Here is a 25,931-nt window from a genome sequence, read left to right as displayed (position 1 = left end):
GAATTCAATAGTTGTTGCAATGAAACATCAATACGTGACACTTGATACGCAAAATGCAATGTAAATAAACTAAATGCTTTAATTGATGTGAAGTATTTTAACCTATGCACTTTCATTGAAACATAATTGAATCAATCTTCATATCACAACAAATGCCTTCCGTGATTTAACCCTTTTATACCGCATACTATGTAAAATATTTACAAGTCATTTCATTCGTCGATACAAAGCTATGCAAGGCGCGTAGGTATAATAAGTTGTATTTTGCCCAGGTAATATATTATAACGACTATAGGATATTATATAGAATACTGAACAATTTATACAATGGAGGGTAGCTCACAGAAACAGAAATATAGAAGGCAAAGGATTATTATTAGAATCGTTTTGGATCTAACAATTTGGCTAGCAGGTATTTTTTTGTATTGCTATCATTTAAAATTTGTTTAATGGTTCATGATCAGTTGATAAATCTCTATGTTATAAATTTAAAGACATCTTTTGAAAACAAATACTTTAAGAATGAGTCTAAGAACTTATTGAAACGGAGTAAGTTTAATGGGTATTTCATAGAAATTACCTACATGTATTTTATTGATGTAACTTTGTCAGAATAAATTGCAAAAATTTTACACTTTCATTTTTATTAGGTTTTTGTTAAAGGTTTTATATCAAATGTAATTGTTCGTGAGGGATATATGTTCTACACTTATTTCTCCACAAATTTATAATTCCCTTCGGTCCCTCAATGACGTTACGTCACTTCCTTGTTTTGTCACATTATATTTGTATGTATAATAAATGCTGCCGAAGAAGGCCGAAATGCCGAACAAGTGTTTTAATTTTAACGAGAAATATACCTTTTTCAATTTTTAACTTTTATATTTGAGCGGTCCGAAATCAGTACGTGTTACGTATTTTCATTATAAATGGTTGAATTCTCTTCATGTTTTATTATTACAAAACTATAATATAATAATATAAAAATAAAAATATAACAAAATTGTCAAGTTTAAATCTTCGCGTTTGTATATTTCAAAATGCAACAATGTGTTAAGTAATCTGCACTCAATCTTGGCAGGACATTAAACTGTATAGAAATTTAACTAGCTTTTAATGGAAATGCAAATTTAATTTGCAACCCATTCAATACACTATTTTAAATTAAATTTGCTTTCAAAGTTTAACACTTACGTCAATATAGTGTAACAATTTTATGTACCGTGACACTAAATTGAAACGATATATATGCGTCTTGTATTACCACAAAAAAGAAACCACTTTTCACTTAAAGTATTGAAGTGTTAAAAATAATATATATCAAACGAGTCATGTTGATAGCTTTGACAATATTTTATAAAAAAAAATTGTTATGCCAAAATGTCGGAAAGAAGTTTCATAAATGAAAGCATTTTAAAATTATAGCTAATGATTAATAACATAGAAATTTGTTTTTTGAATTTTTGTTAATGATGATGTATTATACATGTTAATGTTATTTAACGAATTGAACTACACATGTTTGTTTACATAAAAACTTTTTTAATTTATTAAGTTTACAAAATGATCATGGTAAATTTTATTTATTTTCTAATTTGTTAGAATTAAAATAAAATATGAATCTCAAATAAAAAACGAAGGTGAAATTTGCCCTCGATAAAAGTTATAAACAGGTCCATTGTCTTTATGTAAATTAGCTAAGCGACATCACCTATATTTAGAAATGAAAGTCACTGGTGTGATAAAATAAGCTCTCGGGGTGCTATGTTGATGAATACTTAAAAGGGATAATATGCACTTTTTGAAGATTATATCACTTAGTTTGAAACCACACAGAATTGGTTTTCCAACACAAAAAAGCTAACGGGCGCTGTAACCATTTGTTTTGCGACAAACCATACTGTAAAATGTCAAATTTCCTAATCATGAGGTAATTCTAGCGTCTTTATTGGTACATTTGACATTAGAAAGAGCATAATGTTTGCTTGAAATAGGATTAAGCTAATACCAAATATCCCAGGAATCTATTTAAGCTCTTTCTATTTACTAATCAATACTGCATTTTTTTTTCATTTAAGCGTCAGTTGTAGCATTTTACCTGTTTCTTTACGGGAAACCCTATGAAAGAGGATTCTTTTGTGAGGACACATCTTTAAGTTATCCATCCATACCCGAGACTATTTCAACACATGTTTTAGTTGCTGTAGGATTAACAATTTCTTTACTAATGGTGAGAAAATGCTTTTAACATAATCACTTTGTCAAACTTATGACTGTGTTTAAATGTATATTTCAAATGTAAAGTGACATTCAAAATTAACAAATTAACAAAAAATGTTCTAATAATTTTATTAAGCATTTAATTTACATATGCAAAAGCTAATGCTAACATATGATAACTATCAGATAAAATAATTTGACTGTGTTTTCAATCTAAATTTAATTGGTATCATATAAATTCTTTTTCTGACAAAAAAAAAAACAACAAAATTTATTTGTATCTGTTCTTATGTTTTGTTAAATGTTATTACGATAGAAGTATATAGTTTACAACAAGACGAATTGGTTACGGGTTAACTTGCACCAGCATTTATATCTTCATCTGAAACTATATAAAAAGAATCGTTCTATTATTATTTTTTGCAGGTAATTTGTGTAGAATTATTGAATTGTATTAATGGTAAATGCCGACCAAGATGTAAATGTTCAGTCGATGTTATTTTTTGTGTGCAGAGTTACATTGTGTTTATGATCGGGTTCCTTGTTCAAGAATTATTTGTAGACGCTATCAAAAACAAAACTGGAGCATTGAGACCAAACTTCTTTGATGTGTGCAAACCACAGTTTAACACAACATTATGTCCAGGGTAAATAATTTTTATTTTCGTATTTGACACTTTAGAGTTTGTATTATTACATTAATTTTTATCTCGTTTATTTAACTCTGTATGTCAAAAGAGTGAAATTGTACAATACGACATTGAAACTGAAAAGTATAATGGATTTTAATATGAAAATGTGAGGAAAACAATAAAGCTGATTTAACTAGTATATTATCATTTACTCTAGTGTAAATTTATTTATTACAGTCAAGGGCAAATTGATTCAAATTTAATATTAAATCAGACGTAATCGATAATTGCTATAAAAAGGTTTGAATAAAAAATCACAATAAAAGTTGTTAAAGTTTTAAAAATACTTTGGCAGATATATATCAGAATACACATGCGCCGGAAGTGACAATAAAGAAATCAGAAGCAGCCGACAATCCTTTCCTTCGGGTCACTCATCATTAGCAATGTACATAGCTATTTATTTTTCCGTAAGTTCAGACATGCATATTTAACAGATTAAAATTATTGTTTTCTCTCAAAATGTAAAGGAGGCAACTTCTTAAATAATATATATACATGTATTGCAATTCTATTGATAAAGATAAAAGATTTTAGAACAAGTATATTTAATTAAATTCTAATGAGATATCTGTAAAAGACAATGGAGTAAAGAATTGCTGTTGAATCATATATCAAATAAATTGTGCAATAAAGATTGGAGAAACTTTATTCATTTACTTTAAATCTAGCGACTTACATTATTTAAAGCTATTTGGTAATGTTAATAATGTTGAATACCGTTTCAGATATATATTGAAAACCGTTTAAACATACGATATACGAGATTGTTGAAGATCTTTATTCAATTTGGACTAATATTAGCTGCAATTCTCTGTGGTTTGGGGCGTATTAGAGAAAACAAACATCATTCTTCAGATGTCATAGCAGGATTTATATTAGGCTTAGCAGTTGCTATATTTGTTGTAAGTATCATATTGATTTCTTTTGTACAAACTTGTAATATTTAATGGGATACAATATTTTGGGATACAATATTTTATGAGATAATACAGCGCTTAGCACAAGTTAAAACAATTCATCTAAAATTCACGTTAAAGCAATTCAGTACATGTTACAGTTAGATTTTTTATCACTCCGATTATCTTATTTGTATACAGCTATGGGAGATATTTATTAAGATCGTTTTTGTATACACGACTTTATAATAAGCAGTTATTCTTTGATGACAAAATGATTAGTTTTCACAGCATGCTATTTCAACTATATATATATATCATTAGATAATATTTTATCGCATGTGTTCTTGTTTTGTGTTTACTTTTCACACTGCTCAAGTTATATTGTTTTTTTATGAATTGTATTGAATTCATCTGTGGTTATATTTGCCATTGCAGTATACTGTGCTCTGGAGGAGATATGTAAAGGAAAAACGTGTCAAAAATAACTATAAAAACTCAATTAATAAACCACGTGACTGCTTCTGTACATGTGCAAGGCCATCTGATATTGATCCACATACATCAGCTTCTGTACAAAATGAATACACCAAGAGAGTTGAAAATGGCAGAAGTTCATCATCTACAAAACTTATAGAGCTTCAAAATGATGATAATCAAAATATATTGGTTACTTCGGAAATACATGTATAATAATATTGACAAAAATAAAGTGCAATATATATAAATATTTATTAGCATGGTATTCGTGATTGCCGGCCTTTATTAAACAAGCTCTGGTAGATTACAGCGTGTTTTTTCATGTGACTCATTTGATAGCCAAGAACGTAAACAAATACCAAAATTTAATACAAACACAAGTATTCTGATTAATGCTAATGGAACGATGATAAAAAATGTGATACCTTGATTATTTTAATATAAAAGTAATGACACTTAGTTTTATGAATTTAGGCAATATAATTTAATTATTATTTATTTGATTCCAATTTTAGATCTGAATTATTATCTATGAATTATAAAATATCAAGCATATGCTAAATATATGAATGTTTATATTTATAAACTCGACTTTTGTCATCAATTTACAGCTGCTTTTAATGCATGGATTTGCTATATTTCAAAATGGATTCTTATTGAATTGTATGCTATTTACAATGTCTGTGTTTCAAGCGGTTAATTTAAAGGATCTACAGTGAAAACAATAAGACATTCATGAACGTTGTTAGATATACTTGCAATTAACATTTTCGTCAATGCCGAATTTGGCTATCTTTAGGGATTCTGTTTTTCTGTATTTTATATATACTTTAAAAGATATGCGAGGTTTCTTACAAGTTTAGTTTACAGTTTTAAAATAGTTTATTCTGAATCTTTTTAATCTCTGTTAATATGTAAATAAGAAACACAAATAAACTTTTATACAACCGTCATTTATAACAGACTTACATTTTGTAATTTTAATGTATTCCTGTCTATTCTTGGAATATTAACATCTACTTAATGTAAATATGTTAGTTCACATAGTGCATAGCGACAAATTGTAATATTAATAAGACGAACCTTCATTTCCCTTTAAATCAGTGAACCTATGAATATTTAGGTACTTTTATTATTAATATATATCTGTGTTTCTTGAGAGATGTAGTGATAGTATCATTTAAGTAAATTTTCATGTGTTTCTTATTAACTCAAATTTATTTTAGATCGTTATGATGTTTATTTTTAGTAAACACGTAGTATCCCTTATTCATATTGATAAGGAACAAATAAACAATACAAGTAATAAAAGTGAACATGTGTCCCTTTGCAAAATTCAAAGGGCAAATGTTTAGATGCAATGAATAAGAATTACATGAAAAGTCCTAAACATGCATTATCTTTATACAATGATATTTTACTAATTTTGACAATTATTATGCTTAGAAATTATTTCTGTTACAATTAAGCAGATTTATCAAAACATATAAACGGTATAGATAAATATTTTTGGGTGTTTTTTGAAAAAAAAATCGAAAGTAGGAAGGTATTTGAAATAAGCGTTTTGTTATAACAGACGTTTTCACCACGCTGGCATCTGCAAACAATTCAAGTTGGCATGTTTATATGAACATTTGCCTATGTTAACGCCTTTTACTGAACAATTAGTAAGAATTAATGAGTGTATAAACCTTTACATCAACATTTTCCCATATTTTCACGGGGAAAAAAATCCAGGAATCATTTAAACATGCATTATTGTGATTTATTTTAGGCAGTTGTTCCATACTTATAACTTGCTTCTAATAATAAATAAAACATACTATAGTATACATGTGTGTTAATTGTTTGCATGTTTAGCTTTTTTCATTTCCATCTCAAAATTTTGATATATTGTTGCAAGAAAATCATTTTATTAAATGCAAACATTTGACAGCAATTTTGAGATACAGACATTAAATAATCACGTCCACTGATTAGGATTGATCATTCCAATATAAAACCTTGGATTTATTTGGTCTGTGGTAGATTTCGGTGAAAATTGCAATGAAATGTTGTTGCTCGCTCATCGATAGCTGTGGGATAAGAATCACACTTTATAATAACTGAAAATATTACTAGTTTTTCAAGCTCAGTACTTAAAATATGATATGACCAATATGGTCATTTGAAAAAAAATATTGCATAAATATAATATAAGTTATTATCTCAATTCAGTGAAATAGTTTCAACCACATGACAGGTTATTCTTGTGCTAAATCAATTCACAGAGTTAATGAAATAATTTGCATCCATTAAATACTCGGAAATTAAAAAGTAACAGCTGTACTAGGTGTACCACAGCCAATTTCCGTTTTTAAGACACTTCTTGCTATCATTGCTCCTTTTTATGCTTCGTGCGCAAATTATTTTCAGTAAAAATGTTTTCTTTACCAACATTAACACTTTAAAGCTTTCGCTAAATAACGTAATTGCTGTAATAAAACAAAGATTGCCTGATTTTTCATATGTTTGGCACCTGTTTGGCTTGTTTATAAATTCTCGTAACACTAACAAAGAAAACTACCATAGCAAAAATACATCGTTAATTAGTCAGAAAGCTGTCATTTCGACGTGTTTTGTCTGCCTGTAAGTGTTATCTACTTCGTCTTATTCTACACTGATGCAGACAATTGGCAGCCTATTTTTACATAATTATGATTCTTGGATTTAGTTTTTAACGTGTCAGTTTGGTGCATGGTTTTGGTGCTCCGTTGACTGGAAAAGTAAAGTTGGCATTATTAAAATTCAAAACCAAACAAACTCGAAAAAAGAAATATTTATAATTAATATATGAAACGTATGAAGACTATGTAGCATATATTCCCACTTTAGAAGTAAGACAGAAAACTGCCATGATGTGTTGCATGACTACTTGTTCGAGTGTTTGTGTTTTTCTTTTCTTTATTTAATTGTTACTGTGTTTGCCAGTTCCTTTTTTATGGTTGGCTGACGTTATGACCTTCTATAATAATTTACAATCTATTGCTTCATACCATATAAGAATTGAATACCAAGATGGAAAAGCGACGTACAAAGAAAACCAGCCTCAGGCAATATGCAGGTACATTCAACCATTGAAACAACACACTGACTGTAATACTGAATTCGGGCAAAAAAACAGGAGAGGACACGAACTAAAGGAGCGGGAGCAAAGGGATGGGTGATTGTCTTCCTCAATTTACAAACAAAATCAGCTAATTATGATAATAAAATCTGTCTACGGTTTTTAAAGTTAAAAAAAGTAAAAACTAATGAAATATGTTTTTTCCTGTACTTGTAATCTTTTTTAACTTCTTTTTTTAACAATTTTGCTATCGCATATAAGACGAAAAGTGCTGTACATAAATACCGTTAAAAAGAAGATACCCAATGCTTTATGAGAAAGAGATTAATTAAAACTTGTACATATACAGTTTTCATAAAATGCATAGTTGGCAAGAAGTAATTCAATTATATGGCTTTCATTTTTAAATTTTATCGATCAACGTTGCATAGCTAAAACTGAAGTAAAAACAGGTCTCTAGAGTATTTATCAAGATGAGTCAAAATATTTTACAAAAACCCTTACAAAGTATGAACATTTTTGAGATGTCTGCTAAATTGTACATTGCATTCTTAATAATATTATACAAACACCACGCCTTGTTTAATTCATTTATTGTTAATGTCTTGTAATTTATTGGCAATAAAACCGAAAACTTTGTTGCAATATTGCATATTAATTGATCATGACACACAAATATGACTCACATACTTAATACTATACAAACTTGGTTCCAATTATTCACTAATGACTTGTACAAACATTCAACATGTTCAAGGACAATGAAACAGCATCAACAGTATCGAAAGGGAACGATATGTCGGAACACAACACGTGTAGCGCATAATGCAAGTAATGTGTTGACTGACAAAATGTTCCGATCATTGTTAAACAGTAGGTTCATGGAAACAAACTGACCGAATATTCGGAATAATAACACTTTTATAATATTATACTATCAAAATTGGTGAAAGCTGAAATTGTGTTTAGTTCGATATACTTAGATATATTTAATGTTAGAAAGGGATGCAATTCATAGCTACTGCTTCTTTTCAACAAACGTGTCTATTCATTTATTTCCGCCACTTTCAAGAGTATGATGTTTCGCATGATTTGATAAAAACATAGCTACATGAAGTGCCGAATGGCAGATGTATAGCAACATTTGTACATGTAATGATTATTTAAATGCTATCTTTGTGCGAAGATTATTCACTACCCATACTAGAGTTTTGCAAGATACTGTATATTACATGTTAATTTGCTATAAATTATTAAATAATCCTGGCCATTTATTATCACTTCTGATATTTAGTTAAGATTCCCTTAAAGCATTTTCTCTCTGATCATTATAACCATGAACTAAAAACCCCAAAATTTAACATTATTCATCACACACACACGCACACAGTCGCGCACGCACACGCGCACACACGCACACACGCACACACACACACACATCCAAGTATCAATTGTCAGCGAACAGGTAAAATAATACTTACTTGATGCTATGCATTAATTGTGTTAAATTGTTTAGTTTACTTTGGAAAAAAAGTCAATAATTACATTTCCAAGGGAAATTTCTATCAAAATCATTCAGGGTGCTTTAAATGAGTGGGGCATACACTTTTCTCTTTATAATATTTTGCTTTATTTATTGTTAAGTCACCCTTATAATAGCCGGTTACTAATTCAACCCAATTTGGCAGCGTAAATATGATAATAATGTCACTAAGTATATGCTTGTATTAACCACTTTGCTATAAAGCAACTCATATTCCGCAAATATTCTTTATTTCGCTTCGGTCAAATTTAGATAAAATTTTGTATACTCATTCAAACATTTGAGTTAAACATTGGAAAACTTTCCGGCACGAAATCAGATGATGTACAATTTTTATTCGAATAAGAAATAAGGTTTTGCAATATTTCTAAAGATTGTAATCAATGTGTTTCTACATAAATAAGAAGTAAAATATGCAGTATGATTTATAAAGTGGCATGGTATAAAACTTTTTTGTCGTGATAAATGTAAAGATTAAAGAAAAACCATTAGGTTTTATGAATATCATTTTGATTATCGTGCTTATTAAATGTCTTACTTATCCAGTTGAAAATTATCTCAGCAGATTTCTAAGAAAATTGGTATGTAATCACATATGATCACTGAATGTTCTGTCACGTTTTGACACAAGTTTGTCAAAATTAAAAAAAAATGATAAAAAAGTACCATAGATGCCTAAGCAAATGCCTTTGTATACATAAGACGCATTCCGGAAGCATGAGCAAAAGCAAATAAAAAGAAAAAAAGACGACAATCGTTTCATGAATCAAATCCTAAACAAAAATTCTTAAAAATCAAACGGTAGGCAAATAATCATATAAACGTCTATACAATTCTAATATTTGACAGGTATCGCACAGAACGCATAATGAAATACATGTAAATCAGAACTTCCATTTTATGCATTGTAATAGTTATTGTGCTTAAATCTTGAAATTATGGGTTTTCACATACGTTTTCTTATCAGCGTTAGCTGTATTGATACAGAGAGAAAAAAGATCTGCATATAAAGAATTAGCAAACAATACCCTTAATTAAACGTCATGTAACGATAACACCATTGCATGCGAAAGACACGTTATAATATTGTTTGTCTCGTATGACATTATATAAGAAAACGCTCTGATATATGACATAATAAAATGAAAAAACTGTATAGAGAAAATTAGATAGAACAACAAAAATAAAACAAAACAAAAACAAGAACGAACAACACATAACAATTAAAAATAAAACCCCGATTACACAAAGAAGTAGGAAACAAACACACAAACAGAACACATTATGACCATTTCTTCAATTAAAGCAAATTTACATAGCGTGGAATAAATTGCAATTGGTCTCAATGCATATGGATGGGGTCTACAATGATATAATTATATTGAATAAGCATGCTTTTCAGATATACTAAATCTGATTCATATTCAAACTAATTAAGTTTGTAATAACACTTTGCAATTCACTAGATGATAGTTTGCTGGCACTTAAAAATATATCAGTTTTAATTAAATTCCAATGTCTTAATATCATCCATTAACATATACATTAAATTTGATCATTCAATCTCTTACATTTATGAAGAAATAACTTATTGAACTTTGAAAAGCAATAATTTTTCATTGAACTTAAGAAGGTAACTTAAAACAGGATTGTAAAATTTCAATTTAATTGCTTAAGCATTTTGGGCAACATATTTTCATTCTGTTTGAAATAAAAAATTTCCAGTAGGAGAGTGACAGCTGCATATCGTCAAATTTTCACTAACAATATTTTACAATGATTCACCGAATTTGATTTTTATGAATAGGTTATGTATTCATATGTTCTAATTTTTCCAGAATATGTGGTTTTGTACGATATTGAGATTAAGGAAGGATGCATGGCAATTAAAATTTTAATTGGATATACATGTATATGTTTTGAATGTACGCAAAGTCGAGTCATTTTACATGTACACCTTTTTGTATATAATCCATTCTGAGAACGTTAATAAATTGGGAACGATTTATAAGCATTCGAACGTTATAAAGCTGCAAAATTGAATAAGACGTTTTATTTTAATACGAATTTCCTAGAATACAAATTGACAAAATTTATGTTTGAATAATTATGCAAAAGATATAGTTTTGATCAGACGGTTATGTCGCCTTTTTTCTTTTACTTCTAAATTATTGTTTTTTTCTGCGGAAAACGATGAAATTTATCACGTGCGTTATTTACAAATAATATGCGAGGGTTGCTATTAAACATAAGCTTCGAAAAGTGATATTTGTTGCCCTTTGCATTTGCACTTACCTTTTATCGCATTATATTAGGTACATGCATCTTTCTCAGTATCATAAAATTCTATTCTTTACTTTTTTCAGTTTCAAATGCAACTAAAACCGAAAATAATTGTAAGTATATCTACTCAATAAATCCTATAAAATACCCGTGCAAGAACACAGGTTGCTAGAAAAGACATGCATGAAAGTGAAATATCTATTGTAAGCTACACAAGATTGATCATTGTCTCATGTAAAGATGAAAATATGTGAAGTTTGTGTGTAGAATTCGACATCAAAGAAGACCAACTTGATCATAATAGTAAGAAAGTGATGAAGATGGTGATTTATCAAGAGAGTGGTTGATAACATGCAGTTTGTAAAAAAACAGCTCTCACCAAATTTGATTTCCATTTTCATTAAGGTGATATAAGTTTACTAATAGAAGGTTAAAATCACTTATGGTAACAATAAGTCTACTGGTTGAATATTTAATAATTCTTTAGCTAAAGTATATGCTTTTTTATTTCATAATTTGACTGACTTACTTTTTAAAACCTTAATAAATCGTACTCTTCACATCATCGGTTTTTCGAGTTTAAATGGATAATAAAACAGAGAGTAAATCTAAAAATCACAAATCTATTACAGCTATGCTGTGCAACGTATGATAAGGCAGAATCAATGGATCTGTTTCAGCAGGAAAGATAGATGCATTATCAGGTTGTCGATTTTAGATGTAAAATGATTTTCAAAGACGGATGCACAAACTCTGCAACCATTATGTGAACCGCCCTAGTAAATGTATATATAATTATATTTATTTATATTATATTTATGTTCTTTTGAAAACAGCTCTTCAAAACGTTCACCAGGATAAAAACGACGGGGATAAAGTTCTTGAGAATTATAAGTTCATTTTAAATAGTATGTTTTGGGTTTATGTCGAAATCAGTGTTTCTAAACTATCTTTTACTATAGGTCTAGTGGATTTATTTTATTTTGTTTTTGTGTTTGTTTGACATATAATCCACCACTATTTAATTGAAAAATTACTTTCCTGACGGCATTGTTCCTTTTTGACGATACTAAAGATGCATACTGAAGGGACGTTTTTTGAAGAAGATAGAGGGACGGTTATCTTGCTTTAACATTAAGACTTTCTACTTGCGTGATACGAAATGTGCTAAGGCTAAACATAGGTCTACGTGATGTATAGTAAAAAAGCTTTTGTAAATACGATATCCTAGCTCAACCATAAACTATAGAACTAATTTAGACCGAATCAAATTTCTGTATAATTTTAATTAATAGGAGGAATTTGAACCATAGTTCGTATTAGATAAAATCTTAAAATAAATTTAAAATTTAAGACATTTAGTTCATGACTTTTTATTTTTCGGAAAGTTCTGTTTTTAATTAAATACAACTTTTTTTTAGAATTTAGCTTTATCAACAATCGAACTTCCGGAATAAGATACGTGTATGCGATGTTCGCGGTATGATGTTTCCGTAATCGATAGAACTAAAAACATTGTGTTTTTTTTTACTTTGAAACTTCTTAACCATTTTCTGTTGCCATGTTTTTTTAAGTTTTTATTTAAATTTGTATAATCTGACATTAAATAGTTGACCTCAAAAAGTGTAAGCCAGTGTACTACCCTGAGACACACGGTGATCACGCTGTTGGCGTTTAGAAAAGAAACAACAAATAAACAAAGTAATAACTCTCAGAAGGTATTTGTATTAATTCTTAACTATAGTCAACAATATTTCGTATTATCAAAGTTAATAGAAATGCACTCAATATGCAGAGTACATTTTGCATTCTGCCAAATTGGCATGTAAATACAATATTACAGGAATGTAGATTGTATTCAGGAAACATATAAACAACAGCGGTTTTATCTTAGAGAACTTAACCGAAATCTTTTGGAATAATATATTTATTCTTCAATTTATTTATAGAAATGTGAACTTTGATAACAAGATTACCTTTCCTTTTTGAAGTGAAATAACTTAATGTTTTCTTTAATGCAAAATTTTCTATATTTATTTTTTAACATCTTATGTTAAGTATGATAGGTCTACAATGAAAAAAAAACGGAATTATATAACATTTATACTACATTTAATGCTTACAAAACGTCTAAGCTTTGTGTTAAAGTGAGTGACAAAACGCTTACTAAAATGTTTACTAATGTCAACTTTATAATTATTAATTATTCACTCACAAACTTTTAATCTTTTTCATTTGCCGACTTAAAGGTGTGACGAATAAACTGTATCATTTACCATTTATCGAAATTCATGTTTGAGTATCTATACTAATAGTCTAGTTTTGAAAGTTATATCGTATGCTACATGATTTCAAGCGAACAGTATGGTAAACATAGACATCAATACAATGATCTTAAAAGTAAATTGACAGATCCGACAGTTATTGCTTTTAATGAAATTTCTCACGAACGATCTCCCAATTTCAAACATCAGGATTGGTTTGCATTGGATTGCCGATTAAACAAGTTACCCGTTTAAGGGAGCGTTTTCTGATGATATACTTATTTCAGATTTTACAGCCGTGTTTTGTATTGTATTGATACATGAAATGACTAAATGGTATTGTTGCCGATTATTTGGATACTTTATTTAATATCTTTATATTCTGCTAGGAATTGTCGACATCGTCGATGATGAGTAATAAACGTAACATATCTCTTAACTTTTCGACACAAACTCACCTGTATTTTCAATGGTTGTTTTATAGTGTTTTACTGCCCTTGCTTCTAATACATTCTGCCCCACACATGTCAGTATCTGCGGATCAGCCTTATTCGCCAGGGCAACGTTAAATGTCAGTTCTTTATTTGGTAGTTTTTTCTAAGGTCTGCACGATACTGCTGTAGTAGTTTGTTATGTCATAAACATGTATATTATCTTACGAAAAGTCTTAAGGATTACAAAGATTAAATTTTCTTTGTCAGTTAGCTACAGCTTATCCATTATTAAATTATGAAACGTTTTCTAAACAATAAAATATTCTTTCAGTATCGTAATTGATGTGACAGAGATGGATTTCCTTGTTGATCTTGTTTATCATATTTTAGGCTCACAACCGTGTTGTTTGTGCCGTGTGGCGGCGGTAAAAAGTCTCCCCGTACATGCAATAAATGTTGTTATATTTTCATCCTCAAGGGATTGTTCGGCGTTCAGTGTTGGTGTCCCTCTCCATGTCTTGCCTTCATAGACTAATGGTTTATATTTATTTCCACTTTATTATATTTTTATACCCAGATTTTCTTTATGTTGTTTCATACTGTTTTAGTGACACTTTTGCTGGTGTCCCTTGTTTTTTCTCGTCTACAGTAAGTATCTTCCCCTTTGCCCCTAGTTTTTGTTTCTTTGATTTTTATACCCCCTTCCCCCCTCCTGTCCCCTTTCTCTGTGCCCTTTGACTTTGTGGGCCTATTATTCAATCATGTATTTGTTTTCTTTGAATTCCTTATCAGTTTTAAATTATTTCCTATTATTCAATCATTTATTTGTTCTCTTTGAATTCCTTATCAGTTACAAATTATTTATCATTTTAGTGTATAACCTGTCCGTGCTCAGTCTTGTGCCCCGTCCTGTTTTTGTTTGGGGTCCACCTGAGCTCCTCGCCACTGGTTCTTGTTGCTGGATGGTATTGGGGTTGCGTTCATTGAACGCCGCCTTTCCTTGTTGATCTTGTTTACCATATTTTATGGTGAAAATAAATAATTAATTATTTCTGCAATTAAATGGATGGTTTTTATAATAGTTCTACCTTCATTTTAAAAATTTCAGCTCAGCGTTCGATGTCTTACTTTTAAAATATCGAGCCACTAGTTAATTCCGATATTCCGGTATGCCAAATTCCTAAATCATAAATGAGTCGTTCGCGATATTTTGTATATTTTGCATCTTTACCATAATCATAGTTTTGTGAGCGAGTGCAAGCTAGTAGCTTCGTACTAAACATATGCATCAAGAACAAGTGGTTAATTACCTTTACGACTTAATTTTATGTACATTATACTCGTTCCGCAACAATTAACTGCATAGTGGTGTTACAACTAATTCGTTTGTTCATATCAACATTGTACTTCATTTACACCAATAAACCGCAAACGGTAGAGTACAACTGATTTCTTTTTTATCTTCTTTGCTATAAAATTCACTGTAAGTAAGTTCATGTTGCAAAAGGGTTTGGATTTATAAAAGGATATAATGATTCGACATTAAATAAGATATAAAATAATAATAGACATGGCAAGTTTGGTGCAGATGTATGCCGACATGCAAAGCTGTACTTTTATTACTGTTGCGTATATTTTGGTATTGGTACTACATTTAAATGCTGCCAGAATTAATAATTGTCTTTGTGATTATATACCAATGTTCTATGATCACCGTCATACAAATACATATTCGGTGTGTGTTTTAAATTTTTAATTTACACAATGTCTAATTAACACAACTTTCGATATTTCGTCCCTTTAAAGATGATGCTAAGGAAACAAAGACAAAGTTTGCATTCAAAGTTATTTATGAAAGGGGTCAATGAAATCGAGTCTGCAAAATTATCATTTTTTCGCGCCATGGGACTTTTGACATATACATTCTGATTGTTTTCCAGGCAACTAAGTGATATATAATGTGTCAACCGTTTGTCATTGAATAAACGTTTAAATTGTTTATTCTATATAATTATGTGTTTGATTTTCGTATACTTTCTATACACGTTTGGACACAACTACTAGAAAAAGTACAACGTTGATGAATTTAGATATCTGCTTCTTTTCATATAAACAAATTCATTATCAGTTGCGATCAAACGATATTAACCCTATTGAAATGATTTTGCTATTATCTCACGATTCGCAATATTTAATTATCAATCTACATTCTCATTATCGATTTAATTTTAAAGGAATCTTTCTTAATAAGCATTAACAAATAATTGAATTTTATATTTGTAGTATATGTATTACCACAAGAGCTGAACAGATTAAGTGCCGACTTAGCCCAAACACTTGTAATTTAGAGAAATTGATATAATGATAGAATTATCCATATTTGATGTTATTTTCAAACGTTTAAAAGATGTATTTATTTTCATTGCATAAATGTTTTGTTATGTTTCCTGGTATTTCAGAGGTATTTCTATACAAAACATGTGACAGTGTGTCAGCTAATGGTAGTACCAAAAAGAATTCTGAATTTTCAAGAACAAAACATACTAAGCAGATATGCTAGGATATTTTAATGAAGTTAATTTCTTTCTATTTTGTTTAAGGTTTTTTTTTTTAAAGGTTATCTCATTCTTGTTAAGGTTTCCTCTGATCTTTGATTTTATCGTTTAAATTCCCTGTTAAATAATGGCAAGCAATGTTTTAATGTTTCATACTTTGATTAGAGGAGATAAATTGAAGAATGCTATGTTTAAAGATCTAATGATTTAAGACAATCTTTTCGAATTCTGACTTCCATCAATAAAAACATTTTACTTAAAGATTCTGTATTGAATAAATATGATAACAAATCTATGAATGTATCAATTTGCGCCCGCAATCAAATAGATATTCTTACACTATCGGAAATTTCTCTTATAAACAAAGAAGGCCAAAAGTGTGATATTTTTCACAAAAATGCACTCGCCGTTCTATTTTCCTTCCTTTGTATTTTATAACAGCCATTTTATAATAGTCAAAACAAGTTATTTCAATGGCGCAAACCAGTTAAATTTTACTTTTAGTTCATTACAAACAACCTGTATTTCGCTTGAAAAATATTAAATACAATAAAATAAACACACTAAAATTTTATCAACGTTTTTCAAAGTTCATTATTCTCAAAATGTTTCTACAAACTTCTGACATAAAGACAGTTTTTTTAACAGACTGAAGCAGTCTTTAAAGAACGTTTGTATTGGAAACTGTGAGGCGAAAACAGATTTAACCACCAAACATAAAGTCCAACTTTATATTTTTTTCCTGACGTGTTAAAATGGAAATAGATATTAATTTTTCGTGCATTGTGGTATAATCATGCACGGATTTTCGTTCAAATGCTTTGTAATTAATCACTTGGGCCTATCGTCCTTTGTGATTGCATTCCTACGTATTTAAACTCAAACCTTGCATAATTCTACAACAATGTACTTAGAATAGATATATTATTAGTTATAGTTATAAAGATTGTTGACAGGTTATATGGCCCTATATAACGGCTGTTTGTAAATATAACCCGAGCCGCTAGGCGAGTGTTATATTGCAAACAGCCGTTTATATACGGCCATATATCCTGTCAACAATCTTTATAGCGAATTTATAATACAGCACGCATCATTTTTTAGTGAAAAAAGTAGGATTTCTTAATGAATCGACAGTAGCCGTGTATATAAAACTATACGTATATACGTCACGATTATCCAATGAAAAGCGACGTTACAAACGTGCAGTATAAATATATAAATACCAATGTGTAGATTTAAATGAGTTTACCTTAAAATACAAACTAAATCTATTCGACCTAGGTTTCAATGACTATATTTATCTATTCAATGACTTACGAGAACAGAAAAAATCCTGTTCGGCATGTGATAATAAACTCATTAAACTCATTACTCAGAAGTCTTTAATTTTCATGTAATGAAGCCTGCATGATATCACAAAATTACGTCAAAAGACAAATTTACCCCCCCCCCACCTTTTCACCATTACAGCCCTTATCCCTTTAATTCCCTTATGGGCCAATTTAGTTGATATTATTTCACATTACATGTCCCATTCCTTTCGCCCTTATGTCCGCTCTAGTTTTTTGAGTTTGTTGGGGGCCGCGTCCTGTGAACGTTGCCTTTGCCTTGTTGATCTTTATTCTTGTTTTTTAAAATGCAGGCAACATATATAAGGGTGATTATATTTGTTTGCTTGTTTCATGTCATATAGGCGGGTAGTTTCCTAACCATCGTTCCTGGAGAGTTACACCATTACTAGACTACCCTTCGTGGTTAACTACCAAAGCATATCCCGGGGATCGAACCCACGCCAGAGAGGTAACTGGATTAGAAGTCATCGACTCTAACCCCTCGACCACGGAGGCGGTTATACAGTATACAAGTAGGAATACTGGAACCACCCTAATTGAAAAAGGCAAAATACAAGAATCTAAAAATACATCTAATATGTATACACAACAATAACCTACAATCCATTTCAATTTATATAACACTTAATTCTATTTTGCTCAAACTTTCAGAGTAATAGAACTTCTCATTTTAACTGCAGAAAATGGCCGGAAAAGACAAATTTAATCACATTCACAATAGCCCAGTGACTTTAACAGTCCTTTGAAATCTCTGAAATAATAGATAGTAATTCTGCTGTGTGAAATGCTCTTATTGAGCATAAATGTCCACCAAGGTCTTCATCTACTTCTCTAATTTCTACATTTTCAATTTTGCCGTGTTGGGCTTTCTTTGGGCTTTCTTTAGGGATTCTGTATTTATCTATTTCATCAACTATTACAAGCACTTTTCATGACACTCAAGCAAGCACAAGGTAAAAAAATCTGTACTCAACACATCGCTCAAAAAAACTTGTATTTACAGCATCATCTCAACTTATCTGACACTGAAACCTGCTTACAGCTTATAGATTATCACCTAATAAAGAAAGACCATCAAATGTGCAGCATGGGATTCAAAAAAACAATTAGACTTACAAGACAAGCTAAACTGCAGACAAAGCTAATTCAGAAACAACAAAGGACTATCATGGCGAAAGACAAACATACATGGACATGTGGGGGTTGCGTTCACCCTTCCTTGATGATCTTGTTTATTATATTTTTTGACTTGGAGCAGAAAGTTACAAGGCTTCAAGTCAAAGAAAAGACTAAATGCATAAAGAAATTGCTTTCCTCAAAACTACAATTCAATATCTTTGTGTTTGTGATATTGCAACTGATCACAAATGAAGTGATGATGATGAAATGGATGTTCTGGATGATTTGCAAGGTGAAAAGCAAGGGAATCATCAACAATCTTATAGTGTTCATCACTCTGTTCTGACAGAACAAGACCAAAGGGAGGATAACAAGTTAAATATTGCATACACAGACCGTGCCTGCAAGAAATCTCTGTTTTACTCACATAATCTATGCAAAACTTTATCTGTGATACGCAGGCTTTCTTTAGGGACTCTGTATTTATCTATTTAATGATCACATCCGTGTTATTTGTGCCGTGTGGCGGCTGTAAAAAGTCTCCCCGTACATTTAATCAATGATGTTATATTTCCGATCCTTGAAGATCGTTCAGCACGACATTATTGTTGTGCTTGTGGTATTTTTAGTTTCAACTTTTCGGCATTTTCTAGTTGGGTGGTTCCAATATTCCTACTTGAATAATGTTGAATCACCCTTAGGATATGTTGCCTGCTTTTTATATTTGTCTTTTGACGTCTTATCTGTGATACGCAGGCTTCATAACCTCTGATCCCCTTTCAAAATTCCATTTTATTTAGTTCCGCCCATTGTTTTCTCGTTTAGGGCACACGCTTTTTATTACTTGGGGACCATACGCCGCTTTTCATGGAATGGCACGGAAGTGTCACATTGAAGGTTCCATGATAACCGCCGTATGAACACATCTGCGGATGTTTCTAAATTCAAAATTTTACTATTTCACGTTTAAATGTTGAATTCTGCTTAAGCCGGTGCTAGGGGGCGTGGACGGTAACTTGCACTTTCCAGTACCGTCCATGAACAGGCTCAATCAAACCGAGCCTGCAACATTTTTAATTTTGCCGTGTTGGGCTTTCTTTAGGGACTCTGTATTTATCTATTTAATGATCACATCCGTGTTATTTGTGCCGTGTGGCGGCTGTAAAAAGTCTCCCCGTACATTTAATCAATGATGTTATATTTCCGATCCTTGAAGATCGTTCAGCACGACATTATTGTTGTGCTTGTGGTATTTTTAGTTTCAACTTTTCGGCATTTTCTAGTTGGGTGGTTCCAATATTCCTACTTGAATAATGTTGAATCACCCTTAGGATATGTTGCCTGCTTTTTATATTTGTCTTTTGACGTCTTATCTGTGATACGCAGGCTTCATAACCTCTGATCCCCTTTCAAAATTCCATTTTATTTAGTTCCGCCCATTGTTTTCTCGTTTAGGGCACACGCTTTTTATTACTTGGGGACCATACGCCGCTTTTCATGGAATGGCACGGAAGAGTCACATTGAAGGTTCCATGATAACCGCCGTATGAACACATCTGCGGATGTTTCTAAATTCAAAATTTTACTATTTCACGTTTAAATGTTGAATTCTGCTTAAGCCGGTGCTAGGGGGCGTGGACGGTAACTTGCACTTTCCAGTACCGTCCATGAACAGGCTCAATCAAACCGAGCCTGCAACATTTTCAATTTTGCCGTGTTGGGCTTTCTTTAGGGACTCTGTATTTATCTATTCATATTATTTATCTATTTCATAACCTCTGATCCCCTTTCAAAATTCCATTTTATTTATTTCCGCCCATTGTTTTCTCGTTTAGGGCACACGCTTTTTATTACTTGGGGACCATACGCCGCTTTTCATGGAATGGCACGGAAGTGTCACATTGAAGGTTCCATGATGACCGCCGTATGAACACATCTGCGGATGTTTCTAAATTTAAAATTTTACTATTTCATGTTTAAATGTTGAATTCTGCTTAAGCCGGTGCTAGGGGTCGTGGACGGTAACTTGCACTTTCCAGTACCGTCCATGAACAGGCTCAATCAAACCGAGCCTGCAACATTTTTAATTTTGCTGTGTTGGGCTTTCTTGAGGGATTCTGTATTTATCTATTCTAAATATTACTTGCTAGTTAAATACAAATGTATATCATGAGCTACAAATCAGTTCATCTGCGGATGTTTCTAAATTCAAAATTTTACTATTTCACGTTTAAATGTTGAATTCTGCTTAAGCCGGTGCTAGGGGGCGTGGACGGTAACTTGCACTTTCCAGTACCGTCCATGAACAGGCTCAATCAAACCGAGCCTGCAACATTTTCAATTTTGCCGTGTTGGGCTTTCTTTAGGGATTCTGTATTTATCTATCTTAGATAAAAGGAACTAAGTAATTACCTTCCTGTGTTTCCTCAGAAGATGGTTGCTTGAAAGAGTCTGGCACAAGCTGGCTCTTGTCAATGTCATGTTAGTTAAGTAGGCAGATCTCTGTTGCTGAAAATGCCTCCTTGACCGATGACGGTGTGGTTTGGTCAATGGCGTAATTTAAAAGCACAGGAAATCTGGCTTTGCTGATTGTGAAATTCTTATTAAGGAACCCACACCCCTCAGCAAGAGTGGTGATTCTTATGTTCCGGCTTGCATTCAGATAGGTCTGGGTTAGGGCAGATAAAATTTCTGAAACCATTGATCGCTTGGCTAATTTTCTACATTCATCCTGTAATCATGTATGAATAAAAGCATGTGAAAGTAAGTTCACATATCATAAAATGATGAGGTATTTTTATCCTCCCCAAAAAATTTCTTCGGGGGGGGGGGGGAGCATATAGTCGTCGGGTTGTCCGTACGTCCGTCAGTCCGTACGTCCCGAATTCGTGTCCGGCCCATTACTTTGTTATTTGAAGTCGGATTTTAAAACTATTTCACAGAAATGATCACCATATTGAAACGACGTGTCGCGCGCAAATTTGAGTCGCTACCTTGAAGGTCAAGGTCACAGCTTGACCTTGCAGCAAAATCGTATCCGGCCCATAACTTCGTTACTTGAAGTAGGATTTTGCTACTATTTCACAGAGATGATCACCATATTGAATCGACGTGTCACATGCAACATTTGGGTTGCTACCTTGAAGGTTAAGGTCACAGCATGACCTTGCAGCAAAATCGTTGTAGTAAATAACTCGCATAATTATGACTTTCCAAAATAAAAATCGAATACTAAACACACCATTACTCTACATACGTAATTGAAACACGATTTACATGTTGATTGTTATATGAAATTTGCTATGGACTGCTTCATATTTTATTCTGGGACAAATGCGCCCATCATTTGTACCTGGAAATGAGAACTACTCATAGATTGATATAGGTAAACTCGGAATTCAATCAAAGCGCGCACATTTCAGAACATCTCTTCTAGGCGTCAGTTTGTCAAAAAAAAATTAAGTAATTAAATTTTAGACCAATTTCACACAAGAGCGATCAGTAATCACATGTGTCGCCTCATGATGGCCAAATTCATTTTGGGACAACTTTTGTGACAGACAGACGGACAGTGCACAACTAGACTTGGTACTGATCATTCCTGTAAAGTTTGGATAAAATTGCACCAATAGACTAGTTTATGAGGAGTAGTCCGGACAAGCTTTTGCGTATCTGGCAACACAAAGAAAAAAACACCTTTTTATCAAAGGGCCATAACTCGGCCAAAAATCATTCAACCGGAAAACCCGTGCAATATGCGCAAGGACTTGAGCTACAGATCAATCCTGTAAAGTTTCATTGAAATTGCATTAGTGGTATAAGAGTAGTCCGGACAAACTTTAAAATTAAAAATTATTAAAGGGCCATAACTCTGACAAAAATCATTGAACCGGAAAATGCTGACAATATGCACAACTAGACTTGGTACTGATCATTCCTGTAAAGTTTGGATGAAATTGCACCAGTAGTTTATGAGGAGTAGTCCGGACAAGCTTTTGTGTATCTGGCAACACACAGAAAAAAACACCTTTTTGTCAAAGGGCCATAACTCGGCCAAAAATCATTCAACCGGAAAACCCGTGCAATATGCGCAAGGACTTGAGCTACAGATCAATCCTGTAAAGTTTCATTGAAATTGCATTAGTGGTATAAGAGAAGTAGTCCGGACAAACTTTAAAATTAAAAATTATTAAAGGGCCATAACTCTGACAAAAATCATTGAACCGGAAAATGCTGACAATATGCACAACTAGACTTGGTACTGATCATTCCTGTAAAGTTTGGATGAAATTGCACCAGTAGTTTATGAGCAGTAGTCCGGACAAGTTTTGTGACGGACGGACGGACAGACAGACAGACAGACGACGGAGAAGTGATCCCTATATGTCGCCACTACTCCGTAGAGGCGACACAAAAATCAAGAACAACATTAAAATATATGTGCTCTTGTTTCCTTTATTTTTTTACAGTTATAATAATTACGTATAGAATTCATTTTGTCTGGGATTTTGTCCGAGATTTTGTAAAATGTAATTGGCAATTAATAACCAGATCTCCGTAGTATGTATCTCTCTTATGTAACATCGTATCGTATTCATGGACATTGGAAAGCCATGATCAGACATATACTTAATGAAAGTCACCAATGCGTTTTCATCTACTTCATGAAGGTCTACCTTTCGTCCACAATTTGAGCTATTAACCCTTTCTCTAAGATGGTCCATTACGGTGGTTCTCGGATTTCTGTTTTCCTTAGCGGCCTGTGAAATGTTCATTCGTTTCTGCTTCACTGTAGAAACAGCCTCTTTCAGATTTTCCTCATTATATCGTTTTCCCATAACTGGAACAGAAATATATATATATTTATTAGACCTATCTATCTTCCAATAATGTCAAAAAATATGATAAACAAGATCATCAAGGAAAATCCCTCGAAGGGACGACACGTACAGACATGTACTTAAAAGTAAAAGAGGAAATGAAATACACGGAGGTGGGAACATTTTCCCCACATAAAGTATAAACTGGTGATATGTTACAATGAATGGCAGAAAATTTTATTTTTATTTACTTGTATGTACATCGTCTAGGGTGATAGAAATCCAGTTATATAGACAGGACTGATTTTCAGAAATAAGCCCTCTGCAAGATGCTAGAGGCATTTTGTAGAACAAGTGGTTTCAGGATGTTTTTTACCTGTTTTGAGTCTGCTGAATTCGATAAAGGTGGATACTTAACTGAAAAATTTGATCTTGACCATTTATCTGGCCATTTAAGGAGACCACTAGGATGACGGCCAAAAGTGCGTGTCATATTTGGATAGTATATCAAACTAATACTTGGACACATAGAAAAACCTGAAATCTGTCAAAAAGCAAAATGTAAGTAAATGTGAATTCAAAAACTGAACTAGAGCAGATTTAAAATCCAATATGGCCAAAAAATCCAAGATGGCCGACATTTTTGTCCCATAAACATGCATTCTATACTTCTGGTTACATAAAAACAACAAGCTTTAGAATGTAAAAATGAAATAATTATTTGGCCAATATAACTTATACAATATAGCTAAATGATTATATTAACCATTCTTCTTTTTCGGATATCTAATATCATAATTGGTGATGATATGATATACATGTAATATCATCTATATCAAGACCTAATGTCTTGCAATAGAGACACATAATGATATATTCTCCATTACTTATCATATACATCAAGGAACCTAAATATCTATCTACAATGTGAATAATTACATGAAGATATTCAAGATAAAAGAACCTGATACAACAAAAGGTAAATGTATAATTTGTCCCCCTTACATTTGGATACACTTTTGTGCAGATGACAAATTTAAAAACAATAATGTGTATTTTATCAATATACAAATAATAAATCAAACTTGATAAGTAAATCATTAAAATTGATCTCTTATTGACATTATGAATGGTAATTTGATTATAAATTGCTGTGAATTTATTAATTTAAATCAAAGTTTTATCAATTGTAATTGTAAAATATTTCCGTGACATTTAAATGTTCAAATTGAAAACTGTTTAGATTTCATAAGTACATTAAATATTTGGAAATATAATAATAGAAATTTACAATGTGATATTTTTATCATTGTATCTTGTGTTCATGATGCATGAAATCATGACAATTTACCATTTACTTTCTGACTAACTGACAGAATATGAGTCAATCAAAATTATTCATATTAAGATATGTTGTTTATTCGTCTCTAAATGTAAGACTTTTGTAATGAACTATACCATAATTTTATGAATGTTTTTGTTAAAATTTCAGGTCTGTAGTAATAATGGAACAAGTTACATCTCTAAAGAGGACATATTGTGACAACCTAGACCTGTGCATATTCTGTCTCTTTAAAACGAAATGAAAACAAACCATTAAGATGCATGTCTTAAAAGACCGCCTCCGTGGTCGAGGGGTTAGAGTCGATGACTTCTAATCCAGTTACCCCTCAGACGTGGGTTCGATCCCCGTGAGATGCTTTGGTAGTTTAGAACGGAGGAAGGTAAATAATACTGAAATAATTGAAAGATTGGAAACTTGTTTTAAAACTGATGTGCAACACAGTTTTGTGTGGTATAAGTCTTGCTATACAGTATTCACAGACAAAAACAAAATTCAGCGTTTACAGACAAGGTCAGAAAATAAAACAGCCAATACATTTCCTATACCTAAATGCAGACCTGTAAGTCCATCATTAAGAAAAGCCATACAAACTCGAACTTACGCATGTTCTGTCAAAAGGAGAAACCAAATATAGCATTAAGATCAGTGATGACAAAAGGTTTAAGTGACCAGATAATCATCTCAGCCGAAATGGACTACATCATGCGAATCAGATTAGGTGGTGTTATTGACTTAACAGCAGCCGAAGCAAAATATCACTTGGTCTGTTTATCCGCAAAATGTCAACTAAAAAAGAACAAAATTTAGAAAACAAAG

The 25,931-nt window shown here is 31.6% G+C and overlaps 1 protein-coding gene across 1 annotated transcript; it reads left to right on the top strand.

The window, feature by feature from the left end:
• The first annotated feature begins 209 nt into the window (after window positions 1–209).
• On the top strand, window positions 210–5,244 carry LOC132749210 (phospholipid phosphatase 2-like). The gene is made up of 6 exons (XM_060738927.1): window positions 210–412; window positions 2,079–2,230; window positions 2,647–2,867; window positions 3,208–3,322; window positions 3,641–3,817; window positions 4,250–5,244. The coding sequence occupies exons 1-6, from the start codon at window positions 328–330 to the stop codon at window positions 4,502–4,504; spliced, it is 1,005 nt and encodes a 334-aa protein (XP_060594910.1). The 5' UTR covers window positions 210–327; the 3' UTR covers window positions 4,505–5,244.
• The last annotated feature ends 20,687 nt before the right edge of the window (window positions 5,245–25,931 follow it).

The sequence above is a fragment of the Ruditapes philippinarum genome, unplaced genomic scaffold (assembly GCF_026571515.1).
Source record: "Ruditapes philippinarum isolate M1 unplaced genomic scaffold, ASM2657151v2 ctg9374_1_1_1_1, whole genome shotgun sequence".
In the NCBI taxonomy this organism is placed as follows: domain Eukaryota; kingdom Metazoa; phylum Mollusca; class Bivalvia; order Venerida; family Veneridae; genus Ruditapes; species Ruditapes philippinarum.
This window is presented reverse-complemented; position numbering and strand designations above follow the sequence as displayed.

Coding starts and splice junctions, on each gene's coding strand:
- LOC132749210 (XM_060738927.1), top strand. CDS start 328: ATGGAGGGTAGCTCACAGAAACAGAAATATAGAAGGCAAAGGATTATT. Junction 2,868..3,207: donor AACACAACATTATGTCCAGG/GTAAATAATTTT, acceptor ATACTTTGGCAG/ATATATATCAGAATACACAT. Junction 3,818..4,249: donor TAGCAGTTGCTATATTTGTT/GTAAGTATCATA, acceptor TTGCCATTGCAG/TATACTGTGCTCTGGAGGAG.